This window comes from Pseudopodoces humilis, chromosome 18, assembly GCF_049639895.1.
Source record: "Pseudopodoces humilis isolate 2021_Gansu_Grassland_sample_001 chromosome 18, ASM4963989v1, whole genome shotgun sequence".
NCBI lineage: Eukaryota > Metazoa > Chordata > Aves > Passeriformes > Paridae > Pseudopodoces > Pseudopodoces humilis.
Window position 1 is genome coordinate 11140412 of NC_142217.1, and position 24084 is coordinate 11164495.

Here is a 24084-nt window from a genome sequence, read left to right on the forward strand (position 1 = left end):
TTATTTCCTTGGCCATTGTTAAATCCCTGACAGCAGCACATGTTTAATTCTGGAATACCTTTTGTTTGTAGGGGGAAGAGTAAAAACATGGAAACGGAGATGGTTTATTCTGACTGATAATTGCTTGTATTACTTTGAATACACAACAGTGAGTATTTATCATGGTGAATTTTCTTTGTAATCAAGATTTATAAATAGCTAATAATGTGATATTTTCCTAATTTTTTAGGACAAAGAACCTAGAGGAATTATTCCATTAGAAAATCTTAGCATAAGAGAAGTCGAAGACCCTAGAAAACCAGTAAGACAGTTTCATATTTATTTTTTAAATGAAGATGAGTAAACTGTATGGAACGTAATTGTACTTTTAAATGAATTTATTTGTCAGTTTTGTTCTGTTTTTTAAATTTATTACTTCATTTCTATCCTCTAGAACTGCTTTGAGCTCTACAACCCCAGTCATAAAGGTCAAGTAATTAAAGCGTGTAAAACTGAAGCTGACGGTAGAGTGGTGGAAGGCAACCATGTAGTATATAGAATATCTGCTCCCACCCCAGAAGAAAAGGAAGAGTGGATTAAATCTATCAAGTGAGTTTAAAGTCTTAAATGTCTTTCAGAAATGAAGTGTAAGCTCTTTTCAGAGTATGATACTAAGAGAATTTGTTGTAACTTGTTTGAAGAACTCTGATGTGGCGATGTCCTCCAGGACTAACAACGAGCTCAGTGGGGTTGATGGATCAAGATACAAATCTGTAACTGTGTGGTACTAAGGAAATACTGCTGCTAACTCAAATGAGGAGAATATGGATTTATTGTTCTATGCAAATGTAAAACCTTTTGTTAATTGTCTTTAAACCTAATTCAATTTGATTCTTACTTCACCCAATAATTAACTTTAGTGACATGTATCTTAAGCATGGTCACAAGCAGCTTTAAACTTCCACAGCTTGACTTTATGTTGGAAGGTTTCTAAGCAGATCCACACTTAGAGGAGTAAATAATGGTCAAGATGTGAAGGTGTGAACTCTAAACAAATCACATTGGAATAGCACCTTGTGCTAAAGAAATATTTGTAGTGCTTAGAAATCAGCCACCCATCTTAAAAGAGTGTGGAGTCATCCACAAGGAAGGGAGAACATAAGTTTTAGTTTTCAAACACAGGTATATGTTAACCAAACCAATGATTCCTTTTTTCTCTTCCAGAGCAAGTATCAGCAGGGATCCCTTTTATGATATGCTGGCAACAAGGAAAAGAAGAATTGCAAATAAGAAATAGAACATGATCAGCAACTTGTAGACCTGCATCACCCTATAACTGAGCATACTGTGGAGTGATAGAAGAAATTAGACAAACTAAATGAAGACAACTGTAAATTTTATATATATATACATATACATATATATATATATATACACACATTTTACTATGGTATAAAAACTTGGCAAAACTTTTCAGGGTAAATAGTTACTGATATATAATTTGAAGCTAGCTTCAAATCCCAGTGAATGATTATATTTAAACTTAATTCAACTGAACACATGGAAGCCTTGTTTTCACTTACATTAGTGACAGTTCCAGTTGGGTTGAGAGGGAGGGAGTTCAGGGCTAACATTAAAATGTCCTCTGCCTGTTACCTGAGCACATTTCCCATAAAAGAAGGAGTTGAGTTGAGTTGAAGTTCTCAATGAACTGCAGCACCAGCAGTGGAGCATGGCATGATCTGGCACTGCATTTTCCTGTAAGCAGAAACCTCACAATCCCAATGTCAGTTTTCAGTCGTGTGTGTTTCACAGTAGCAGCTGAGTGCAGCTTTCATTCCGAATTCCTCTCCTACCTTGATGGAAATAGCTTTTCTTCAGAAACACTGACTGGCAGCTCAGTCAGTACCTCATGGTGATAAAGAGTTTGTCAGGGTGCACTGAAATACAGGCAGGGCCCAGCAGCAGAGGTGAGATTGTGGCCATGACATGAAGTACCAGTGTGGTCTGGTGTTTCAAACACTAAGGTTTAAACACTGATTTAATATGCTTTTTATATAGTAATGTCCTTCTTATATTTGAGATGCTGTAGTTTGATGAACACTAAGTTATTACTAAAGGAGAGAGATGACAGAGCTTGTGTGGTTTTAGGCCTTGCATATGAAAACACCCCCAAATAATTTTACATCCATTCTGTGTTTTTAAAGGGAAAAGCCAGGTAGGTGAACTGTCTCTGTAAGATGCAGCCCTAGAGAGTTAAGCAAGCAGGATTCATTCCTCTGCTTGATAACAAACTTTGGACATACAGAGTTCATGCAAGTTTATACAGGTTCAGTGGTTTTTGTGCATTTTTAGAGGCAGTTTTTCAGATATGCACTACAGCAGTTGAAATTGAAAAGAATTAGACATTTTTACTAAGAAATAAAGTATTACACATTGATTACCTGGTACAGCTAGACTTCCCCACAGGCATGTGCCTCTGTTTTTGAAACCTGTAAAGATCTTTCTGTGATCCTACTGATGGGTGTTTCAGGAATACATCAACTGCTGCAGCAGATTTTACTCCAGTGCTCTTCTGTTGATAGCACACATACTGTTCTTAAGATAATTGTTCTTAAGGTAAAACCCCTAATTCCACAATGGGGGCAAAAAGTGGGAGGTTTTGACTCTACTGCTTCTGTTACTATCAGTTTTCCCCAAACTTGTTGAACCTGAGCCATGCCTGCTGTGCCAGTGAATGTGTTGGAGACCCAAAATGTTAAAGCAGCTTTGCTTGTTGGTTGCAGGAGCATCTCTGGGTCTCTTGGAGGGAGATGTGCTTCACTGGCAAACCCACAGACTTACCAAGTTGATCTGTTTGAAATCTCCTTTGAACTGTAAGGGAGAGTCTGTTTCACTGTTCTGTCTTACTGATTTGCCTTGTTTTGCATGAGGTGTCAGCCCTTGTGAGTGTTTTGCTTTATTGCATGTTTGCAAAAGAGGCTGAGAGGAAAAGAACAAAGTAAACTTTCCTACGTTTTAGATTTTCCCCAGGGTGTGTGGAATTGCTTGGGTGAATATTTAAATCTGAGTGCTTCCAAAGGAGTAAAACTCAGCCAGAGGAGGTAGAATTCGTGAATTAGTGTCAGTGTGGGGATATCTTTCCTTAATGAAACACATTTAAACTCTTTATAGAAATTAATTAAGTTGTGTGTACTGTGTTTGCAAAGCAGCACAATGATGGAACTGCTGCCAGCACTTGTTTTGAGTCTTCTGTTCTGCAGTGACATTTTGTTTTCAAGCACTGCCTACATCAGTCTTGGCTTTGGACAAGTAGATTTGTAATGCAAATAGTGACAAGCCAAATCAGTGGTACTAGTGAGTGTAGAGGTGAAAGGCAGCAAATACAGTATTTCTGGAGAAATGTGAGATTACAAAAGCATTAATAAGCCATGAAGCACTTTTGTATCAATTCTTATCTTCTGAAATGCCACCTTTGAGAAAATCTATTTATTTAACCAGGTGAGGATATCTGCTTGTAAGCATGAAGGAAATGCCTTGAGAGTTCATTTGCTGTATTTAGTTTGAAGTTCTTGTATCCGGCAGAAATAATTATGTAGAGTAACATGTAACTGAAGATATTATAGCAGGAAATACATTATTTCTTAGCATTGAAATGCAACATCTTAAACAGCTATTTGTGGTGCTCAGTGTATCTATTTAATTTACCAAAGCTAATGGAATAGCGTTTCTGTGTGTGTTAACATTTGATTTCAAATGTTCTTTGTAACAGTATTAACAGGGAGTGAAACTGGCCCAAAATTTCCACCGGCCATGAGGCCAGTAAAACAAAGTGGCTTGTGAAAATTTTGGCCATATCAGGTACTATCCACGAGGGTAAAGAAAAATCTCTCAACCTTTCCCTTTTTTATTGGGCTTCAAGTCCAGGGGTGGCTACTGAAAGTGGCTGCTCGGTGGCCTAAAGCAGGATCTGTTACAGTTTGACCATGCTGAAGAAAAGTCCTCTGGGGACAACAGATTCTCCCTTCCTATGGCACTGAAACTTGAGTAATTCTTGAGCTCTTTACTTTTGAGCCTGCCCTCTACAACAGCAGGGGCAGTGAGAGACATGGTGCCAGTGCAGCTGGGAGGGAACTGTACACAAAACTTAAGCTCAGCTGGACTGACTTAAATTAATTTTACAATATTCTGACAAAATAAGCTCTGCATCACTTAGCATTTTGAACCATTTTAAACTGGTACAAAACTGAACCTTTATAAAGTGAGCAGCATTTATAATGCTTCATATATAAAAAAACTGCATATTTTTAAGATTTATTACATATCTATGTAGAAGATATGCTTGCTGGAAAAGCTAGGTCTCTTGTAGACAAGATACTACAAATTAAGACTCCTGGCTTACCAGTTTCATTTCTATATTTTCTTGGAAAATGTTTCTAGCTAGAGTTTAAATATAAAATGTAAATACTGTACAGGTATGTATTGATATGAGTATTACTTGGTGTATACAAGTGATTTGCATGACAAATATTCTGTATGAATCATTGTTATAACGGTGATGTTCTTATGTAAAGCCACTGCAATATTAATGTTTTCATTTATCATTAAGACCTGTTGCTTAAATCTGTCAATTTTCTCAAAAATAAAGTGTGAAACTGTACTGTCTCCTCATTTACCAGGAATACATAGGAGGCAATTGCTGACTTTTGAGGTTAAGGTTTAATTTTACAACTGCTCTTGTAAGTAAAAGGCCTCTTTTCCCTACCCTTAGGCAGGGTACTTTACATTATCAGGTTTAAATTTTCAGAGAAAAAACCTTTCGACTGCAAAATGTTTCAGTGAAGTGTGTTACCACATGAATGTGACTCCAGTAAAAGCTGCTTTCCCTTGAGAGCCACCCTAAATTGAGGTATTTTATTTTGTCAGTTCCCTGCCAGGAGTTTCAGTCAGATGTGCAGGGGGAAGCGGATCTCTGCTCCTGGAGTAGATTAATTGGTTTCCTCAATTAGCAATTAGAAACAGGTGCTGCTGCACAGCTCTGGGGCAGTGTCACCCAGTGCCCTCCCTGCTCCAGAGCCACTTGGGGCAGCTGCTGCCTGTGGAGCTCTGAAGGGAGGCACAGCAACAACACTAACTCCTTTTAGACAGTTGTGCTGGAGTTACCAGACAAAGGACAAGACACCAAATCTTGGAGCCAGAGGACAAAAGAGGAAAAAAAAGCCAGATACAGGACAGGAATGTTGGTTACTTTGCCATGTTACTTTATGTAACGTCACATAACTGTTGCCATAGGAACATTATGCAGGTACATTATGGTTTGGCTTCATGCTGTTCTCCATGTACCAAAATAATACTTTTAAGTATTTAGTGAAGCATTAACTTTGCTCTTTTGTGCTTGCTTTTTTTGTTTTTTTCTTTTTTTTATTCCACCCCCCCCACCAATACCAAGCTCCCACGGAGCTCCCAGCCTGGTGCCTGGCTGTGGAAGCTTTAAGTTCAAAGGAGAAGCCTTCTGCATCCATGTCTAAGCAGCTGCAGTCCCAGGTTACTGATCTTCTCTGGCTCACACCAACAGCATCTTCTCCCCTACACCGAGAGCAAGATGTGACTTCTCGAGTGTCAAACCCACTCTGACAGCTGTCAGCTCCCATGACACAGTGCATGTTAAATAACTCAAGTAAAACTCAAGTAAAAATCCATTTTAACTTTGCTGTATTTATATACTATATAAATTTTACATGCTATATATTTACAGTGGGGCAAGTGCTTTTTATCTTTAAAAAAACAAAGATCAAACTTTAGACATCTCTGAACAACACAGCTTGTATAAACCAGACAGATTATTCAGATGAACTGTATTTAATACAGGTTCCCCACTCATCTCCTGATGCAGGACCAGTGAATAATAAGTGCATCACAGTTTGATAGCATTTAATAATAAAAATAAAAATCACAGTATGAATTTGTCTGTAACTAGACACTTTAGAGAGACAAAACAGACAACTGAGACTTAAGACAAATGACAGTATATTAAGAAAATGTAATAAAAACATATGGAACAATATACAAATAGTCTTGAGAGATACATTCAGAACTGCATATTCGTTGTTTCACAATGCTGAAAACCAGAAGATTTTCTTCAGATCTTGAATATAACTCAATTGTGAAGTAAATTAGTTTCTAGTGTCAGACCACAGAAAAAAAAATAAAAATGAAGCTCTTGCAAAACTTGTGAAGTTTTAAATAAGTCTTTAAATTAAATATACAGACTGTCAGTTGCAACTTTTATAATTCCTGGTCGCTCTTGCACCAGATGTCTTAACTTGGAGTAACATTACATGAATAACATAAAGTCAACCTGAGTCTGTAATTAAGCAGCATTTGAGATGGTCTATTCCAGGGCATTATCTCAGCTCAGTGAGATATTTATGTGGTAATTTACAATGTTCAGCAGTTGTAAAAAGTTTTCACCCTTTTGGATTAGAAGTATATTTTAAAAAAGAAAGTCTCAAGTTAAAAACTAAAAAAAAGTTCTTATATGGTAAAATTCTGTACAGAAATGTTAAGCACCACTTATGACTGGATTTTGTCTTGATGGTAATTGATAATAAATTTTAAGTTTTGATGGTCACTATCAGTAATGTCAGGTTTGAAGGTAAGAAGTCGTTGGTTTTGAAGGTGAAGAGTTGCTGAGGTTGGTGGTCAGAAGTCCTTGGGGTTGGTGGTGGGTTCAGTCTGAGTATTGAAGGCTTTCATCAGTCAGCTCCACATCTGAAAGGCAAAAGGAAACAAGGTCAGTCCTGCTGTGACATTAAACTGTCTCAGGGGCTTGATTGCTAAAAGACAAGGCTCAAAGCTGCCCCTGCTCCATCTGCTCCCTCAGGACGGGATCCAACTTCCTCACACACCAACTGCACTCCAGTTCTAGGCTAAGGCTGCTGACCTGGACAGAGCCACCTGCTTTAACAGCAAGCACTGGACCTTGGCTGAATCAAATTTAATTGAAGTTTTGCCTAGAAAGCATCTTTGTTTTAGTAACAATCTTGTGGTCAGGCTGACCCAGTTGTAGCCACAAAGGCAGAGCCTTCAGAAACTTGCTGGAGAGAGCATGTAGGAATATAGGAAAGAACTGTTTCAAAGCTGCTCCTTCCCCACTCCTGTATAAATTTTTCTTAAACCACAACTCACCACTAGCTATTTTCACCCTTCTTAATTTATTCAAAATAACAGGAGTCGGATGAAAAGGCACAACCTCACAATTCCTCAATGGTTCCTCGCCTGTTCCTACCTCGAGACATTCAGTACTCTAATAACACAGCCAAAGTGGCCTCTTTTGAAAGCAGCTCCCATCCTTCAAAGAATCCTACTTGAAACTCGTTTTAGAAAAAAAAACTGACCTTCCAGAAGATGGAGCTAATTAACATCCATGGACTTGAGGAAATAAAATTCTCAAGACTTAAACTGCTTTTGCCAGCCCTTGTCTCCTTCATGTTGTGAGCAAAACGTCCAGCAGTGAACAAACAGCTCTTTCTCCTTGCCTTGCACAGCCCAGCACCCTCAGTGTCCTGCCCTGAGCAGGGAGATGCAGAACATTTAATTCCTGCCTAAACCTGACCGTTTTGGAAAAACCCGAGTTTGCCCTCTGCTGGCCAGAGAACCACTAAGGCCAAACCACTATTGAGACAAGCATTTTATTCTGTTGAGCTGATTTGTCAGCAAGAACAGACCCTTTTAGGGCAATAAGGGTGATTTTGGACATGGGTATCATAAAGGAAGTCTCCTTTTACAACATTAGGATTTGAAAGACCTCAATTCAGTTCATTATTTTTTCTTGTTGAAGAATAATGGGTGAACAATCAACTTTTCCTCCACTCTATATTTTTAGAATAGAACTTTTGGTTATCTCTGTCTTAAAATACAATTGGTTTTCCACAAATGCACTTCCCCTTTACCTTGAGCAAATTTTTCAGTGCAAGAATTCAGTGCACTGACTGACAATTTGCCAAAGTGTGGAAAGCCCATTGAAGAGATTTTCCATAATTTAAAGATTAAACTTCTCTAATTCTTTTGTTTGCTGTGCTATGACAATTTCAACACAACTAGAAATGAACAGGACTATTATTGACCATTAACCCAATTCTTAAACCGTGGGTAGGTAAAAAATGTAGAAAATTTAACAATGAAACTTGCTTTTGGATAGTGAGTTGTCTCCTTCAGGGATTACTTCACTTATCTTTGAGTAAAATAGGGGATTGTTTTGGTTTTCTATTTAAATAGATGAGTAGCTGGAACAGGTTTATGTCAAATAGGCATTTAATAAGGTTTTATTTCTATAATAAACACTTCTGTTCAGCAAAAATTTCATGGGAAATGTTGTCAAGTTTGATTTTAGATGTTGAATTTGTTGCAGTGTGCAATCATCATCATTGCATCATTTTAGAGCTAATTAATTTAAACTAATTATCTACTGCAAGCCCAAGTTGAGATTATGACAAGCAACATCTGAGAGCTCAGTGTAAATTTAGTCAGGCACACAAATTCATATTTGGGTTTTTTGTAAGAAGCACGAAACAGACATTTTCAAATATTAAAAACTGGGAAAGAGCTGTTTCCTCAGCCCACTCCTATGTATTGTTAAGCCCACACTAACAGAAAAACCCCAGAACTGAATAAAACAATAGCAGGCATTGAACACTCTCCAGGTGTTAAATTGTGAAGTGTCCTCTGGAGGTTTGTGCTTAGAAGAAGCCAGAGCTACACCTGCACTAACAGTATCTCAGTATTATCACCAACTCCTGTTATTCTGAGTGAGCAACCAGCACTGTTTCTATGCTATGAACAGATGAATGTAGTATTTTATTTAAATTATGGAATGGTTTGGGTTGGAAGGGATCTTAAAGATCATCTGCTTCCAACCCCCTGCCATGATACTGTTTGGAAGCTGTGATAAAACACAGGGGTTTCATCACATGAGCATTTAAAGACTGTCCTGTCTTTAAATTTAAAGTGTCCTGCCAACATCCCAGGGCTCCTTACCTCTGACATACTCAGTGGATGCCATGGAGCTGTATTTCTTGCTGTCACCTGCACCAGAAGGCTTCTCTTCCTTGTAGGGTTGTTTACTGCCCTGGTTTCTGTATTGCTCACATAAATGGTCATCTGGAGGACGGGATTCTTCCTTCTTCTCCCATGTCTTCTTCTGGAAACGAGGATCTAAATATTCCAATAAGTCTTTCCTGTCGTGCTTCTTCTTTTTCTTCTTTTTCTTATGTTTGCGATTGTCATTGTCAAAGTGGAGCACTGAGCAATCCAAATCATAAAGTCTGAAGGAAACATGCAAGTTAAAAATAGAAAAACAGATGTGGCACTTGATGTATATATGAAATGTTATTTATTTACCACAGGTGACGACTTGCAGAGTGTCTGCTACTTTGTGGTACTTTCTGCACATCTAACTTAATTTAGATGCAGCAACCTTAAGCCCTCAGAATGAAGGACAAGAGGTCCTGGTTTGTACATAAATCATTAACAGGCATACAGGGAATTAAAAAAAAAATTAAAAAAATTGTAACCTAATCAAGAACGGTGTGCAGATGTTATTCTGACTACATTGTCCAGCTCTAGTGTTCTAACACAATTCAGCAACATCTTTCCTATCTTCTCTTGGCCAATCTAATAACATGATCCCGTCACATTATGACAGATAAGTTACTTAGAAACAATGAAAAAAAGGCAGACATGAGAAATACCCAGAAAATAATTAGGAAAAAATTGCTGATTATGCTGGAATCCTTGCTTACTTGTAATCCTTCTCTCGATGTTTATCTTTGGACTTCTTTTTCTTCTTGACCTTCTTATACTTTTTGTTTCTTTGGTCATCTGTCTTTCGGCATTTCTTTTCTATGTCACTTCCACTTTCTTCTTGGTGGGAGTATTTTCTTTTGCCATTTCTTAGTTTTTCTTTTTCATTTTCCCGGGAAGAGTCCTCAAAATTTGAGTGAGCTGACACTGGTGGAAGTGCGTGCCTCTCACGAGAGTATTTTTCCGAGTGCTGCTGAGGTACTGAACAATGGTGGAAGTTTGCTCTGTGGCTGCTGAAGTGATGCACATCCTCCTCTCGGGAGAGTGTGCTGTGAGCCCATCTGCTTTTGCAATGATAATCCTTGTGTGACCTGCTGTAAGATTGGCTCAGTTTGTCATAGTCTTTATCACAATGAGAGGATCTCCTCTCCCTACCATCCCTTGTTCCATGGGAGGAATAATAATCATTGTAGTATCTGCATTTTTCCCATCTCCGTGCTTCATCTTGATAGTATCTTTCTCTAATCCAAGGTCTGTCTCCTTTGGAATAATAATACCTATTCCTGTCCAGATCTGTCCTTTCTCTGCTTCGGGATCTGTAACGAGAATATTTTCCTGAGCTCCTGCCATTACTGGGACTGTTTCTTTCGTTGTGGGAGGATCTGTACTTGCTCTCACTGCAATACTCCTGCTTATGACGGCTTTGCTTGTTTGTTTCCACGCTGTGAGAGCTCCTCCTCCTGTGGGAATGATCATCTGGTTTGTGTCTGGTTTGTCTCTCCTTCTCCTCAGTGTCCGAGTTCTCTCTCTTTCTCCGGTAATGCTCTTTGTCAGTCCTTTTAGAGTCATGGATTTTTTTCTTATTTTTTTTCATATGTTTATCATCATCTTCACATATTTTATTACCCAGTCCCTCATCTGCTCTAGAAAATTGACTTTCCAATACTTTATCCAGCTTTGTAATAGAAGAGTCATTAACGGGTGGTACTTCTACATAGTTATTAGAAATGTCCTTTGTATCTTGGCATTTATCTGTAATATCTAGAGATGCAAGTTTTTTAGAACTACATTCAATGTCAGGCTTTATAGAGGAAATTTGCCCTAATTTCTCTTTGCTCTCAGGAGACCCTTTGATGTACAAAGAATTTTCTTTTGAAATGAGTTCAGGTTCTTTTGATCTTCTTAGTTTGTCTTTATCTCTGATGTCTTCAGACTCACACTGCCCAAGGAATTCACTTTCAGTATCCAAGGATTTTTTCCTAACCTTGTGCTGACCATTGATATTGAGATGTGCATTATCAGCTTTTGTTATAATACTTTCAGCAACTTCTTCTTTGGTAAAAATGGTTTCAGAATCTGATTGAGTAAAAAGTTTCTCAACCTCACAGCTAAAGTTGGAAGGAACCTTCCTGGATTCTTCATAGGCAAACAGTGCTTCCATCACTACAGTTTCCATAACTCCATCATTGTCAGAAGATTTCTGAGATCCAGAGACACTGCACAAAAATAAAAACATATTTTTAACTTGAAAAAAATCTATCTAAAAGATGTTAGGAGTAAAATCTCCTAAAGTAAAAAAGTGGCTAATGCAGAACTCTGAAAGACAATGTCTTTAGAAAACCATTCTTACACCTCCCTCAGCTCCCATGCAAAGTGTTTCTTCTCTCAGTTCTGCAGGTCTTGCCTTAAAACACCCATCTCCAGCACACCCAACTCCTTCCACTTGCAGCTCTGAATCTCATCAATAGCCAGAACATATTTGCTCTTCCCTCGATTAGAAAAAAGGTAAACACAGATTTCCCACTCTCCCAAGTGGGAGAGCAGATTGTGGGAATTTATATTCACTCATGCTAGGATGCAAAAAAGGAAAAGAGGAATAGAAAAAGTATTCTGGACAATGTAAGAAAAATGTAAAAACATCCTGTGAAAGTTTTACAGGAGGCATCTGCCTGTATTTAGTATCAGAATAATGTGTACCCAGTGCTGATGTTTGCAATACCAGATGTACAGTGTGGAATTCTCTGTAGTGATGTAAATCTCTTTAGTAGTATTAGTTATTAGTTGATGGGTAAAGTTGTAATAAACTTGTATGAAATCTTGTTCTAATTAGAGTGTAGTCATTTTACCTTTTTTCTTCCGACAAGCTGTTCAACTGGCTGTACGTAAGAGAGTCTAAGATACCTTGAGGATCTGGTGACAAAGCTTTAGGCATCTACAATTAAAACACAAAAGTTAACCAAGGGAAATAAAAAGCTATTTTTAGTAGAAAAGTACCACTGACAAACTTTCAACATTAGATGTTAAACAAGATTACACTGAGTTACCTGAACCACTTTACACATCATCCCCCTTCTCCCAAAAATGTATTTTATGAAACTTATGAAGTATTATCTCCCCAAACTTCTCTTATGCTGACATATGTCACATGTCAGTTCAGCTCTGCAAATTCAGTGGGATAACAGCACAAAGGGTTAGAATAAAGTTCGTGCTGTGTTTTCTTGGTATTCCACATTGCAGTGCTCATGAATATTGAATGTATCATAGGTGAGAAAGTCCAGATGAACAAATGTAACTCACCGTTTCAAGCACTCCATTTGCTTTAGAGAAGAAAATCTCAGAAGGTTTAACGGGTTGGACTTGGCAAGTGGAATCATCAAGTTTCAGTCCATTTTCTTTATATTCATTATCTAAACTAATAGCACCATTTAGGGAATCAATTTTTGGCAGCTCATGCTGGGATCTTTCTTCAGCATTCTGACAGGATGAATGGGAATTATGCAATGTACGGACCACCTTCCCAATCAGAATTCCATTGGAAGATATGACGTTGCAATTCCTTTTGAACAAGCCCTTTGACTCCTCGGATTTTCCTGAAGGCTCTGCACCGTAAGGGACCATGTTATCAGAACAGAGCTTGGGGTTTCCATTCACTGCTGGCTCAACAAAGATTTCATCAGGAACCTCCTGCTTGGAGACATTAGTAGCAACTGACACTGTGGAGAGGTTTGAGGTAGGCTCTGCTGCGGAAGAGTTTGTAATTGTGGCTGAAGGAATGGGCTTCAGATCCTCCTCCTCCACAGTGCTGCTCGGACACTCTGCCTGCGACACCGCCTGCCGTGTGGGCAGCTTGTTGTGAATACTGATCGTGATCTTCTGCGTTTTGGAAGGGTCTGTCATTGGAGGCCTGGAAATTGCCCAGTTTTGAACACAAGCTGTTGGTGGAGCTGAAGATGGCCTTTTTACAGCAACACCCACAGTACTGGGATCCTCTTTTAAGGGTCCATTTCCATTTATACGACTTGAACTCTGGATTTGAAGAGATTTTTAAGATGGATATGTTCAAATACACAGCATTGGAAGTTTAACAACATTCAATTTTCATAGTAAATAGTTCTACAGATTGCCTCAACACCTAAGAAGAAACCTCACCTCCCTTCTGATAAAAATGCACGTCCAACAGGTGTGTGTAAATTCTGCCTTTGGTAACAAATCAACATCAGTTTGACACCCACCCACACAATTTAAGAAAGCTATTAAAAAAACATTTTATTTTCCTTTTTAAACACTCCCCGACAGCACTGGAATAGTTCTGCTAGTGCTCAGGGACAAGACAATTTGTATTCTATCACTGGCTCAACTAAACACTGATAAGGACAGGGTAGATATTTACTTTTTAAATTAAAATTACCTAGGCATTAATAGACTACTTTTTAAATTTAAATTATTTAGGCATTAATAGACAAATTGTCTTGAGAACACAGCTCTCAGGCTTTAAAAAGTTGAGCTGGAAGGGTAAAGTAATGAAGTGGCATGGCTGCACAATTAAGGATTTGAATAACTCTGGCTCTAGCACGATGGCTGTGAAGAAACCTGCCGTGTGGAAGGGAACATACAACTCAAAAAACCCCACCCCACATTAAAACCCACTATAATTTGGTGCTATTATCTGCCCCTCTCCAATTACCTTAATCATGTGAGGAGGCAGCCGTGGTCCCATGAATGCAGCCTGCTTGCTGTTGGCTCCGCGCTGGCCGAGGAAGGAGCGGGGGTAGGAGGGCGCGGGCAGGTAAAAGGCTCGCTCCCCCAGCGTCAAATCGTAGCGCCTTGGGAGAGAAGGGGCACCTTAGCTCAGAGCTCTTCTTTCAGCCTGGATTAAACCCCATCCCATCTAATCCCATCTAATCTCATAGCAACAGTGTATATGACACGAAAGACACATCTGGAAGATTTAGGCAAGACTACAAACTGAAGATTAGATAATGGTCTACACACAGTGTAGTCTGTCCTTTCCAGAGCAATGACTCAGCCTCACATCATCTATGGCCATGATTTCTCCTCTTTCCTAAACTGGCCAGCTACAGAGAGCAGACAAAAAGCAGCATATGCAAGTGCAGAAGTTTAAGGTCGAGCAATGAAAGGTAATAAATGACACAGGGAATTTCCACTTAGAAATATACAAATAGTAATATTTTCCTAGGGTAAAAAGAAAAATACTTGAAAAGAAAAAAAAATATCAGCAACTTGATGGTAAAAATGTTCTGAGCACATCTGGTGTTATTACCTGATATAAAAAAGCACGTAAGCTTGCTGATTGAGAACTGTTTTGATATCAGAAAGCTCTACTGAGGCATCATTCATTCGGTACCAAAGTCCATTACCAGCCTGCAAACAAAGACAGAATATCTTCAGATGAATTGCATGTGTTCCAAAGAACATCACAGATAGACCACTGCAGAACAAAGCATACCAAAACAAAGCAAACAAAGCACATGATGCAATGTTTTCCCCTAAAACCAGTGGTTACCAGTAACATTTTAATTTCTTTTCCAGCACAGATTTTATCCTGTTAGAAGTTGAGCTGATCTCTACCTTTATGAAGCAGAGATAATGTCCAGCATTACAGTTGAAGCCACTATGTACAAGAACTGCATATAAAGCATAGATGAGGGGTTCTCCAATAGATTGGGACATATATGCTCGAAGATCCAAATATTCAGGGTATTTTACATCCTAAACAAAGACAAAGAAGATTCAAAAGTTATCCTGAAATACTTCATGGAACAGCCTGAAAAAGACACAGACTAGGACTACATAAATATATTTCTAAATTCACTTGAAAATGCCTGTTCTCTGAAACAAGATTTAATAACTTAAGCTACAGGGAGCTATTTTCTATAGAATGAGCTCTTTAAGTATGTTCTTATGGTCACAAAGGAACTCTATTACTATTAAAAAAGAAAATAACAGCCACAGTTGCTAAATTGTTATATTGACTTCTCTTGCACTGTAGTTACTACCTGAAATGTGAACAACTTTAAAATGAGTATTCATCTTTGGGAAATGTCCATTTCGAGAAGATAAAGCAGCATTCCAGCTGCAAACATACCTTGTTGATCTTTCCACCTGTAAAATTCGCAAATCTTTTCAGTGATATTGTGAGAACATTGGAAGAGCGATGTATCGTGTATCTCTTTGATGCTGGAACCATCTTTTTACACCTTAAAAACAAGCACAGACATATTTTTAACAGTATATTCTTTTCTCACCCAGAAGTCAAACAAGTTTTCATCTCTCATGCATGCTTATGCTATTTGAATGGTATTTTGCTTGTATAATATGTTAGACCTTTTCTTAAATCCATAAACTGCATTTCAGCTTTGTTAATAGAACATAGCAGGATAATAGAGACAGCTCTAAAGAAAAAAGAATAAAGGACTTAGGACATTATTTCTTGACAGCCAAATAAACATCTGAACATGTATCTTTCTTATGTGAAAAAGGTACGGCAGTAAAGAATGTAAAAAAATCACTGGAAGGAAACAGCCATTCTGCAAGAGGCAGATATTGGACAATATTGAGTTTTCTTGTACTGAGGTTGCCTGGAAAGACTGAAACCCTCTGGAGTCCTTCAAAACAAAATGGTTAATTTTGTTTGTTTTACAGCACACTCAAGGAAGGTACAGACTAAGTCCTGAAATGCAACCATCAGCACAAAGACTGAAACATGTCACTTTACATTGTCAAGAAAAATACTGCTGAGAGCTAACAAACAGAATGAATTTAATAGCCTCTTTTCAAACTGATGTCAAAATACAAGGCACAGAATTCCAAATTGATGGAGAAAGCCAATGAACAAAACAAGAGAGCCACCCAGAATAAGAAAAAAGAAGTGGTTTATAAAATTCTGAAACTTGTATTTAGAGATGGAGGTTTCAGGCAGTAGTAATCCTTATTAGAAAAAACAATGGTAGAAAACAAAAAAACTGAAAAGCAATATAATAGTTTGCCAGCAATAGAAATTACACTGTACATACACCAAACCTTTCTTTTCAAACTCACAAAAAGACTGAACTGGTTTTGTGTGTGACTAAGCTGATGTTGCCTCCCACCCCAAATCCTTGACCATATCCCTGTGCTCCAGCTCACCGCTTCTTATCAGACATGCCTTTCAGCTTCTGGCCATGAGTATTTTAGGGTGCAGCTTCACACTTAGGAAGGCTGACAAGCCCCAGCACAGACAGTATTAGGAATAAAAGTCTGATGTGAGCAATACAATTCTTATAATGTATTTCCAAATATTCAAACAGAAATATAAACATTACTCATTTAGAAACAAATGCATTATTTTACAAGCTTAGAATTATTTCAGTATATTAGTTATGTAAACAAACCTAAATGAAACAGCAAACCATGTCTGTCTTATTGCTAAATAAAGTCAAGAGATAACATATCCTCCAAGTCATGCACTGCATTGAACATGTATCTTGTATTAAGGTGTAATTAATAATAATCTTACTTGCTACATTTATAGCTATTTTCACCATCCAGCTGTTCCGGTTTCACAAATTGTTCTAGAGCCCTGGTGACGGATGTAACTGCCTGGATGAGTAAGAAAGTAGAACATTAAGTCACAAGAAATATAAAATTTCAAGCACTTACAAGCACTTTACATGAGAACCTTGCTGGTTTATATTTAAGTGGCCTACTGTGAACCAGCAAACACCATGAAGGAGGAGACAGAAACAGAGTTCATTGAGTATTTACCTCATTTCAAAATGATCCCACTTCAAAATAAATAAATTTTGCAGTGCCAGACAGTATTCTGTGGTGTGCCTTGGCATCAATAATGAGAAAAATCAAACCCATCAGTCTAACAATAGATGTATATTGAAGTAGAATAATTGAGAAGAATGATTATATCATTGTTTGTGTAGTCATAATTATTATTTTTCCAGCTTAAATCCAATCCAAACACGGAGAGCATTTCCATGGCTTCCACAGAACAACAAAGTCCAATCCACCACCATCCACCAACAAGCTGTTTTGTTCCAACAAGATAAGCTTCTAAGCAAAATTACTTTATTTTACAATGCTCTACAAGCCTTTACACGCCTCAGCCCATGCCCACAAACATCTTACCTTTATGTCCAAAGTAACATCAAGAAATGGCTCGTACGTATCCGACACCGCTTTGCAGTTCAAGCACTTTACTGGAATCAAAATACAAATTCTTAACATCATGTGAATGAGACTAACTGCATGAATTTTCATTATTAATACACATTACTTTAGTCAAACTACAAACTCCCTTGCTACAGACAGACAAAAAGACACAGATCACTTTAAAAGACAGTAAAATTTTTAAAAAGGTACCTCGAGATCTTAGATATCCTCCAAATATTTGATAAATAAGTGTGGTGGCTTGAGAAGATCGGTCTAATCTGGAAATAAATTAGAGTCAGACCTCAGAAGACTGAAAGCAGAGTTAATTCCTCAAACAATTTTTGGTTTTATGAAATACAAGGACAAATTTTAATTCATTATAGTAAATAAAGTAGTAAGAGGGGCTAGGGAAAATTTAAATTTAATTATTCTATGCTTACTTGGTGCTCCCATTCAAGCAAGCTTTCTGCAAAGCATCAACAGTGAAGCATAAGAATTCATGTGCATCCTCTTGACTGCCAAAATGGAAATGTTTTCCTATTCCTAATAAATAAGAAGGTTATCATATATTTATTTCTTAAAGAATGAAAGAAAACATACATTTCTAAACTACCTCTTCTTTAAAATATCAAAATTATTTATATGCATCAAATAACTCACTGTAAAATTAAAAAAATTAAAAATAAACCTATATCAAGTTACTTACTTTTAAGGCCATTGATAACAGACGTAGGTTTGATGGCATTATTAGAACAACACAGGACCTGGTTGATGTGACTTTCCATTGTGCACATCATACAGAATCCTTCTACATGACCTAGGGAAAGAAGCATTCCATTCTAGTCAAATACATATTGCTAAAAAAAAAACCACCCCACCCCAAAATAATAACAATCCAAGTTGTAGGTGCAATGTCACTTTACTTTCTCCTAAGGTGTCAATATCCCAACAGTTTTGTGGCATTTTATCATACAGAACTGTACAGAATAAAAGTCTTTAAATCACAGACCAGGCTGCTCAAAGGCCCATCCAACCTGGCCTGGAACACCCCCATTGGAAGGTGACCCTGCCCATGGCAGAGGATTGGAACTAAATAACTCTGAAGGTTCCTTCCAAGGATTCCATGATTCTTAACTGAAATAATTTTTATATGGGAATAAAACATAAACTTCTAGGAATACATATTAAGATACCATACTAGAGAGCATACAGGTGCCTTAGGAATAAATCCCACATTTATGGATATAAAAATAACCTCCCCTAGGCTTAAAAGTCAAGTATAAATCAAAAATCAAAGAACACAAATTCCAGGGTTTAAAAAATACAAACAATTATTTAGAATAAAAACAGCCTACTTTTAATACAGTCCCCCCCTAGATTTCTATTTGAGTTCATAACAGATTTGTTTGTAGCATTTTCTAGAATGTTTGGGTTTTTTAATGGGTCAACATTGAACATATAATTTATCACAGTATTACTGCACTGCAGTATCTCGGCTGTGAAGACTAAGAATCTTCAATACCAATATCCTAAATTTTATCACCTTTCTACCAGCAGGAAACCCAAATACCAATTGTTCATCAAATGCCTCACTTTACAATGTACTTTATTATTCACATGAAGCAAGAAATGATCTTTTCTTTAAGTTTTACTGTGGCACATGAAATTAACAAATTCACTTTATATGCCTCCTATAATTCTGAGCCTCCTGTTAGCAGAATCCTAGAATCATTTACCTGGAAAAGACCTTTAAGATCGTGTTCAAAACCTGCTTCTACAGACAAAATAGGACAACTAAGAGTTTTCTTCAGAGAGCCCCTGTTTTTCTTCCACCTTTGGAGCTGTCCAACAGATTTACAGTGTTAGAAAATACTCACATGACTTGGTGTGCTCAAGTGAAAGCATGTAATTGGCAAGAGGAGGTGTGTAGGTCAAACACTGGAGAGTAGAATTAAGGAAACATGTGTTGCCGAGGTTCTGCAGTCCAACTCCAACACTTTGTGTTTGTTGCCAATCCATACAGATTTTCTCAGGCGGAAAAAGAATTCTTTGTGGCGGAGCAATCCCATCATTAACAACTACAAGAAATTTGTATTTTAAAAAAGAGTTGTACTGGCTTTGTTTTAAAGAGGCTATTTAAAAAGTAGGATTCTGCAGGAGCAGTCTGAAGAACCAGCTCTACTCCAAAACACAGCAATACATGATGCACAGCTTTAACACTGCCATGTGAATTTGCTGGTGAACACTCTCTTTTGGACAATGGTTTATTCATCTGTTTTAATTCTTTTAAGAAAAGACACAAACTACCACTCTGATTTTAGTACCCAATTTCTTTATCTCTATATCCTTTAATATCTTAATTAAATTATTGGCTTTTTCCTTATTGTAACTTAAACCACAAACTTACACACTGGTGGTTATGCAGTAAAAAGAACTGAGACAGACAAACAAGTAAGCAGCACAAAAAGTAACCCCATAGATATCAGATCTCTTCCCAGGCACTGTTATTATCCAAAGACTTGTGAATAATGGAAGCCATGAATAGACAAGGTAAAATGTACTATTCTCTCCAGAACAGAAGAGACCTAGGTACAGCTGAGCATTATGAAAAGCTCCCCTTATTTGATTTTACATAAATAAAAAATACTTTACAAATCAACTGTAAATACATAAACCCAAGTTCTGCAACACCTATCCCTGCAGCCGCTTGGGGGATGTAGAAAATTGAAGTCTGTGGCTGAACTCCTGATTCACTGTAGTCCCATTTTATAGCAATACAACAACTAAAATATGCTTCTGCTTTGGTTTTGTTTTTAATAAAAAGCAGGAAGGACAGAAGACACTTACCTAGATCTCTTTGGGCAAAAGGCTTTGATTTTTGAGATGATCTACAATAAATATGCCCCCCAGGACCTTTGTCCACAGAGACTTTGTTTGATTCTTCTGTAGGGGGTACCCGGCCCAAACTTGCAGTGCGTGACGTCATTTTTTTAGTACGGGGTTTCATAGATTTGTCAGACCGTCTTGAGGAAGATTTTTTAGACTTTGAAGATTTTGGCTTGTTAACTATGGTCATTGTTCATATCTGTAAGAAGGCAAAAATTCTGTTTGGCATAAGAACATCCAAAGTATTCCAGAAAGGAAAGACCAAGAGAAATCCTGTCACTTAGCCTCAAGGAACGCGAAGAATTGAACAGCTAAGAACGATTACAAACAAGGGAACAAAACCCCAAAACTCAAAAAAAATTTCCACCCAACACACAACTAAATGCAGAAAGTAATTTTTTCCATAAGAACTATCTCAATATTGTTTCTAACATCTGATTGATAGCATTTCTTACACTTTCATGGGATTTTAAACCACTATAGTTACCAAGATCTTTTTCTTAAAAGAAGCTGTGAGGTGTGGCACAGTCAAGTGTTGGCTCATTGAGATCCAGGAGGAATTGTCTAGCCAACATCTTCCCACTCCTGGGAACTACACACCCCTGATGACACAGAGGATGGGATACAGGTCTGAGAAATATTGGGAAAGAAGAGCAATAGAACACTCACAAATTTATTTCCACCTAGATTTCTTCTGCCCTTCCCAGAAGTATTTGTTTGGATACAATTTTGGCAGCACTCTTTGTGGTATTTTGTACCCATCATTTACAATGCTTACTTATAAACCGAGGAGTTGAATTAAAAAGCATCTTTTTCAGTTCTACTTATATAAAGTTGTTTCACCAGGGAAAAACAAAAGAATGTAAACTATAAAAAGAAAATGATGACTGCAAAAGAAAGCAAATCAAATCCACAGTCCTCAAGAATAAAGGCAGTAACTAAGCCCTTTACAAAATGCTGATTATGTTTCAAGATGGTACCTATTTAAATATGTGTAATTTTGTGTGCATAGTAAGCTGCTGAATAATTACATGATCAATTATCAACTCCTATATGTAAATTTTTACTACTATCATACTATAACATATACGGCCTTTGTAAGTTTAGGGAAACTATAAACTTAACTGAGGGTTTAAAGTATAACCTGCTTTGTAATATTAAAATAACTGAGAGAACATAGCATGAAGCAGTTTCAGATTCATGGCACAACTTGATTGCTAATGATAAAACTTCGGGTAGAATAAACAAAGCATAGTAAATCACAGAACTTCTAATCCCACAAAAGACAAATCATGTGTGGAACCCTTGATTAGATTTTTTTCCCCACTAAATCTTCAATTTAAAATCTACTCTGTACACACTTTCCATTTTAGAGATAACATACAAAAAATGGAAAATTCACTCATTTTACTGAAAAATGAGGACACCCTTGCCCATTTCAAAGACTAAGATGACAGTTCTTGGGCTTAGTGATTTTCAGGTAAGATCCAGACTCCAAATTGCAGATACTGGTGACATCTGCTTTTCCTGATGGAAAGGGAAGGGGTTTCAACAACATACTTGGAACTTATTTGCAGGACAAAAACCAGAATCAAGACTGGAGTGAAAAGCAAACAGAAGAATATTATCACAAAAAGCTTTGGCCTTATACTGACCAATGAGGGAAGCCTCACATATTTTTAATTTTATTTTGACAATTGAGTAGCACTAGTTAGTGCTGCTAATTTAGTTTTGACAACTGATTACCAGATATCAAACACCAGACACCTGCAAATATCAACGGATGTCAAGAATAACTCAGATCCACCACTTCTTAAAAATCTGTCAATACAATAATTTGAATATAACATCTCCTTGACGAAGTAGCATAAACATTACACAGATATTTTTGCTCTCCTGCTGTTCACTGTAAATACAGGTTCTGTTCCTGCAGCACTGCTGAACAGAATTTCACATTGCCATGTGTATTGTGCACTTTTTCCCTCTGCTATTCCCATAACAGACTTCTCCCAGTATGATACTGACGAGCAAAACAGAACAAACAGTTGCTTTCCTCCCATTTGGAGTGTTGCATCAGCGTTGTTTAGATTCTTTTTTCTCAATCTCATCACAACACGCATCAGTTAATACTCCAATCTAAATATTTATATTTGGTCTCCGCTTTGCATACAATAAATCACAGCTCAGGAGGGTTTTATACCAGATCCCCTTCACAGAACCGCGTTCAGCCAGGGAGTATGCGCCTTTATCTCAGTACAAACCAAACACTTCCAGCAGCGAGAGTAAAAAACAAGAGCCGCACATGGCAACACCGAGGCAGAAACAAGAAGCAGGAAGAAACTACTCCAGGAGAAGCCCAGGCAGAGTCACCTCGCTCCATCACCGACCGCACCGCACACGCCGCCGGGAGCAAAAACAACCCGGGGCAGCGCGGAACACAAACACACACCCCGTGCTGGTTTTGCTTTCGTTACAAAATGAAAGGCAGCAGAGGCGAAAGTAATTAAAGAGTTTACCCTTGCTGAGCAGGCGGCGTGGAGCGCTCGGCGCGGGGCAGTTCCGAGCTCTGTATCCCGGGGCCGTTGGTTGTGGCGGGACCGAACCCAGCGCCGCGAGCGTCCGCGAGCGCCTCGCTCCGGGCGGCCCCGAGCCCCGGAATCCACTCACAACCGAACCGCCCGCCCCGGTACCGCCAGCGCCAAGCCCGCAACACCGAACCGGTTTCCTGCGCTCTGCCTTTCTGCGGGGACCCGCTTCCCGAAAACGTTCTGACACCGGCGGTAAAAGGCCGCTGGCAGAGGCAGGGACGGGCACCGCACGCAACATGTCCGCGCTCAGCGCGGCAAGAGCCCAAACACACACAAAACAAAACCCATCCCGACACGCAGGCGAGGGGGGCCGGGAGCCGGCCCTGAAGGAGCTCACGCCTCGCCCTTCTCCCTCTAACCCGCACATTGCCAGGCCCCGCTGCCCCGCGGCTCCCCTCCCGTGCCATGCCGCCTCCGCCGCCCGGCCCCGTGCTGACCTGTCCGGGCCCGCGTCCCATTCCGGCCCGGGGGCAGGACCACCGCGGCGGCGCCCAACGGCGGCTCCGTGCCCATGGCAACGCGGGGGGGCGGGGGGCGGCGGAGCGAGCGCGGAGCCCCCCAGGCACGGGGCGGAGGGGCCGCGGCAGCCGCCACCGCTGCGCAGAGCGGGAACAACGCGGGGCCAGGCGGGGCACAGCGCCACTCCCGCCGCCGAACACGGGGCCGGGGCGTCCCGGCCGCCCTCCCGCCTGCGCCGGGACGCGGGGGAGCCACGCCGAGTCCCCCACGCCGACAGCAGCAGGAGTAGGAGGAAGGAGATGCGGGCGCCGGCGGGACCCCGGCGCGTAACGGAGAGGGCGGGCACGGAGGCACCGCCGCGCCGGGAGGGGGCCGGTCCCGCCGGCCCAGGGGGTGGCGGCGGCGGCGGGGCTGGGCCCCCCCGCCGCGTGGTGGGGCCGGCGCCCCGCCCCGCCCGGGGGCCCCCCCCCCTCCGGCTGCCCGCCAGCCAGGAGGGCAGCGGCCGAGCGCCCGGCCCGCGCCCCGGCGCGGTGGGCTGGGCTGAGCCGGCTGCTCCCGCCGGTCTCTTTCCCTTCCCTTTCCCGGGCCGGCCCCTCCCCCCGGCCCATTGATTTCCAGGCGGGAGGCGCACGCGGTGCCGCCGGGCTGTGCCGGGGCCGCTGCCGGGCCCGGCGCTGCCCCCCAGCCCCATTACCTGGCTCGGCCCCGCTTGACTCGGCGCTGCCGGGTCCCCCTCGCCGCAGCCCCCGCCTCAGCCCGGCCCGCTCCGCCTACTGTTACAGTCCGTCGGGGAACAATGACGTCCCTCCGCCGGCCTCTTGCATCCGGGGCCCGGCGCCGGCCGGGCAGGCGGGCGGGCGGGGGGAGGAGAGGAGGCGGCGGCGGCGGCGGGGGGAACAGCGAGCGCCTCCGGGTCACACGGGGACCG

The 24084-nt window shown here is 40.1% G+C and overlaps 2 protein-coding genes across 6 annotated transcripts in view; one reads left to right on the top strand and one right to left on the bottom strand.

Moving 5' to 3' along the window:
- Positions 1–4639, top strand: part of CYTH3 (cytohesin 3) — a 48868-nt gene extending 44229 nt beyond the window's left edge. For 2 of the 4 annotated variants that reach the window (XM_088063902.1, XM_014252593.2), the window contains exons 10-13: positions 70–148; positions 230–301; positions 434–588; positions 1204–4639. In XM_088063902.1, the coding sequence (XP_087920028.1) occupies positions 70–148; positions 230–301; positions 434–588; positions 1204–1276 (379 nt within the window). In that variant the 3' untranslated portion in view covers positions 1277–4639. Of the gene's footprint in view, positions 1–69; positions 149–229; positions 302–433; positions 593–1203 lie in introns of those variants that run through there. The other 2 variants (XM_014252592.2, XM_005522962.3) reach the window with 2 other exon arrangements.
- Positions 4640–5674: 1035 nt separating this feature from the next.
- USP42 (ubiquitin specific peptidase 42) lies at positions 5675–23948 on the bottom strand. 2 transcript variants are annotated; one of them, XM_005522963.3, is made up of 17 exons: positions 23851–23948; positions 20071–20308; positions 19101–19301; positions 17930–18040; positions 17664–17766; positions 17434–17501; positions 17200–17270; positions 16577–16659; positions 15167–15278; positions 14650–14790; positions 14342–14442; positions 13745–13883; positions 12358–13086; positions 11907–11992; positions 9780–11276; positions 9016–9302; positions 5675–6750 (listed from the first exon to the last, which is right to left on the bottom strand). In XM_005522963.3, exons 2-17 carry the CDS (start codon positions 20297–20299, stop codon positions 6710–6712), a joined length of 3999 nt encoding a protein of 1332 aa, XP_005523020.2. In that variant the 5' UTR covers positions 20300–20308; positions 23851–23948; the 3' UTR covers positions 5675–6709. The 2 variants fall into 2 exon arrangements, with proteins under 2 accessions (XP_005523020.2, XP_014108066.2); XM_014252591.2 differs by lacking the exon at positions 23851–23948 and adding an exon at positions 23135–23271.
- Positions 23949–24084: the final 136 nt, after the last annotated feature.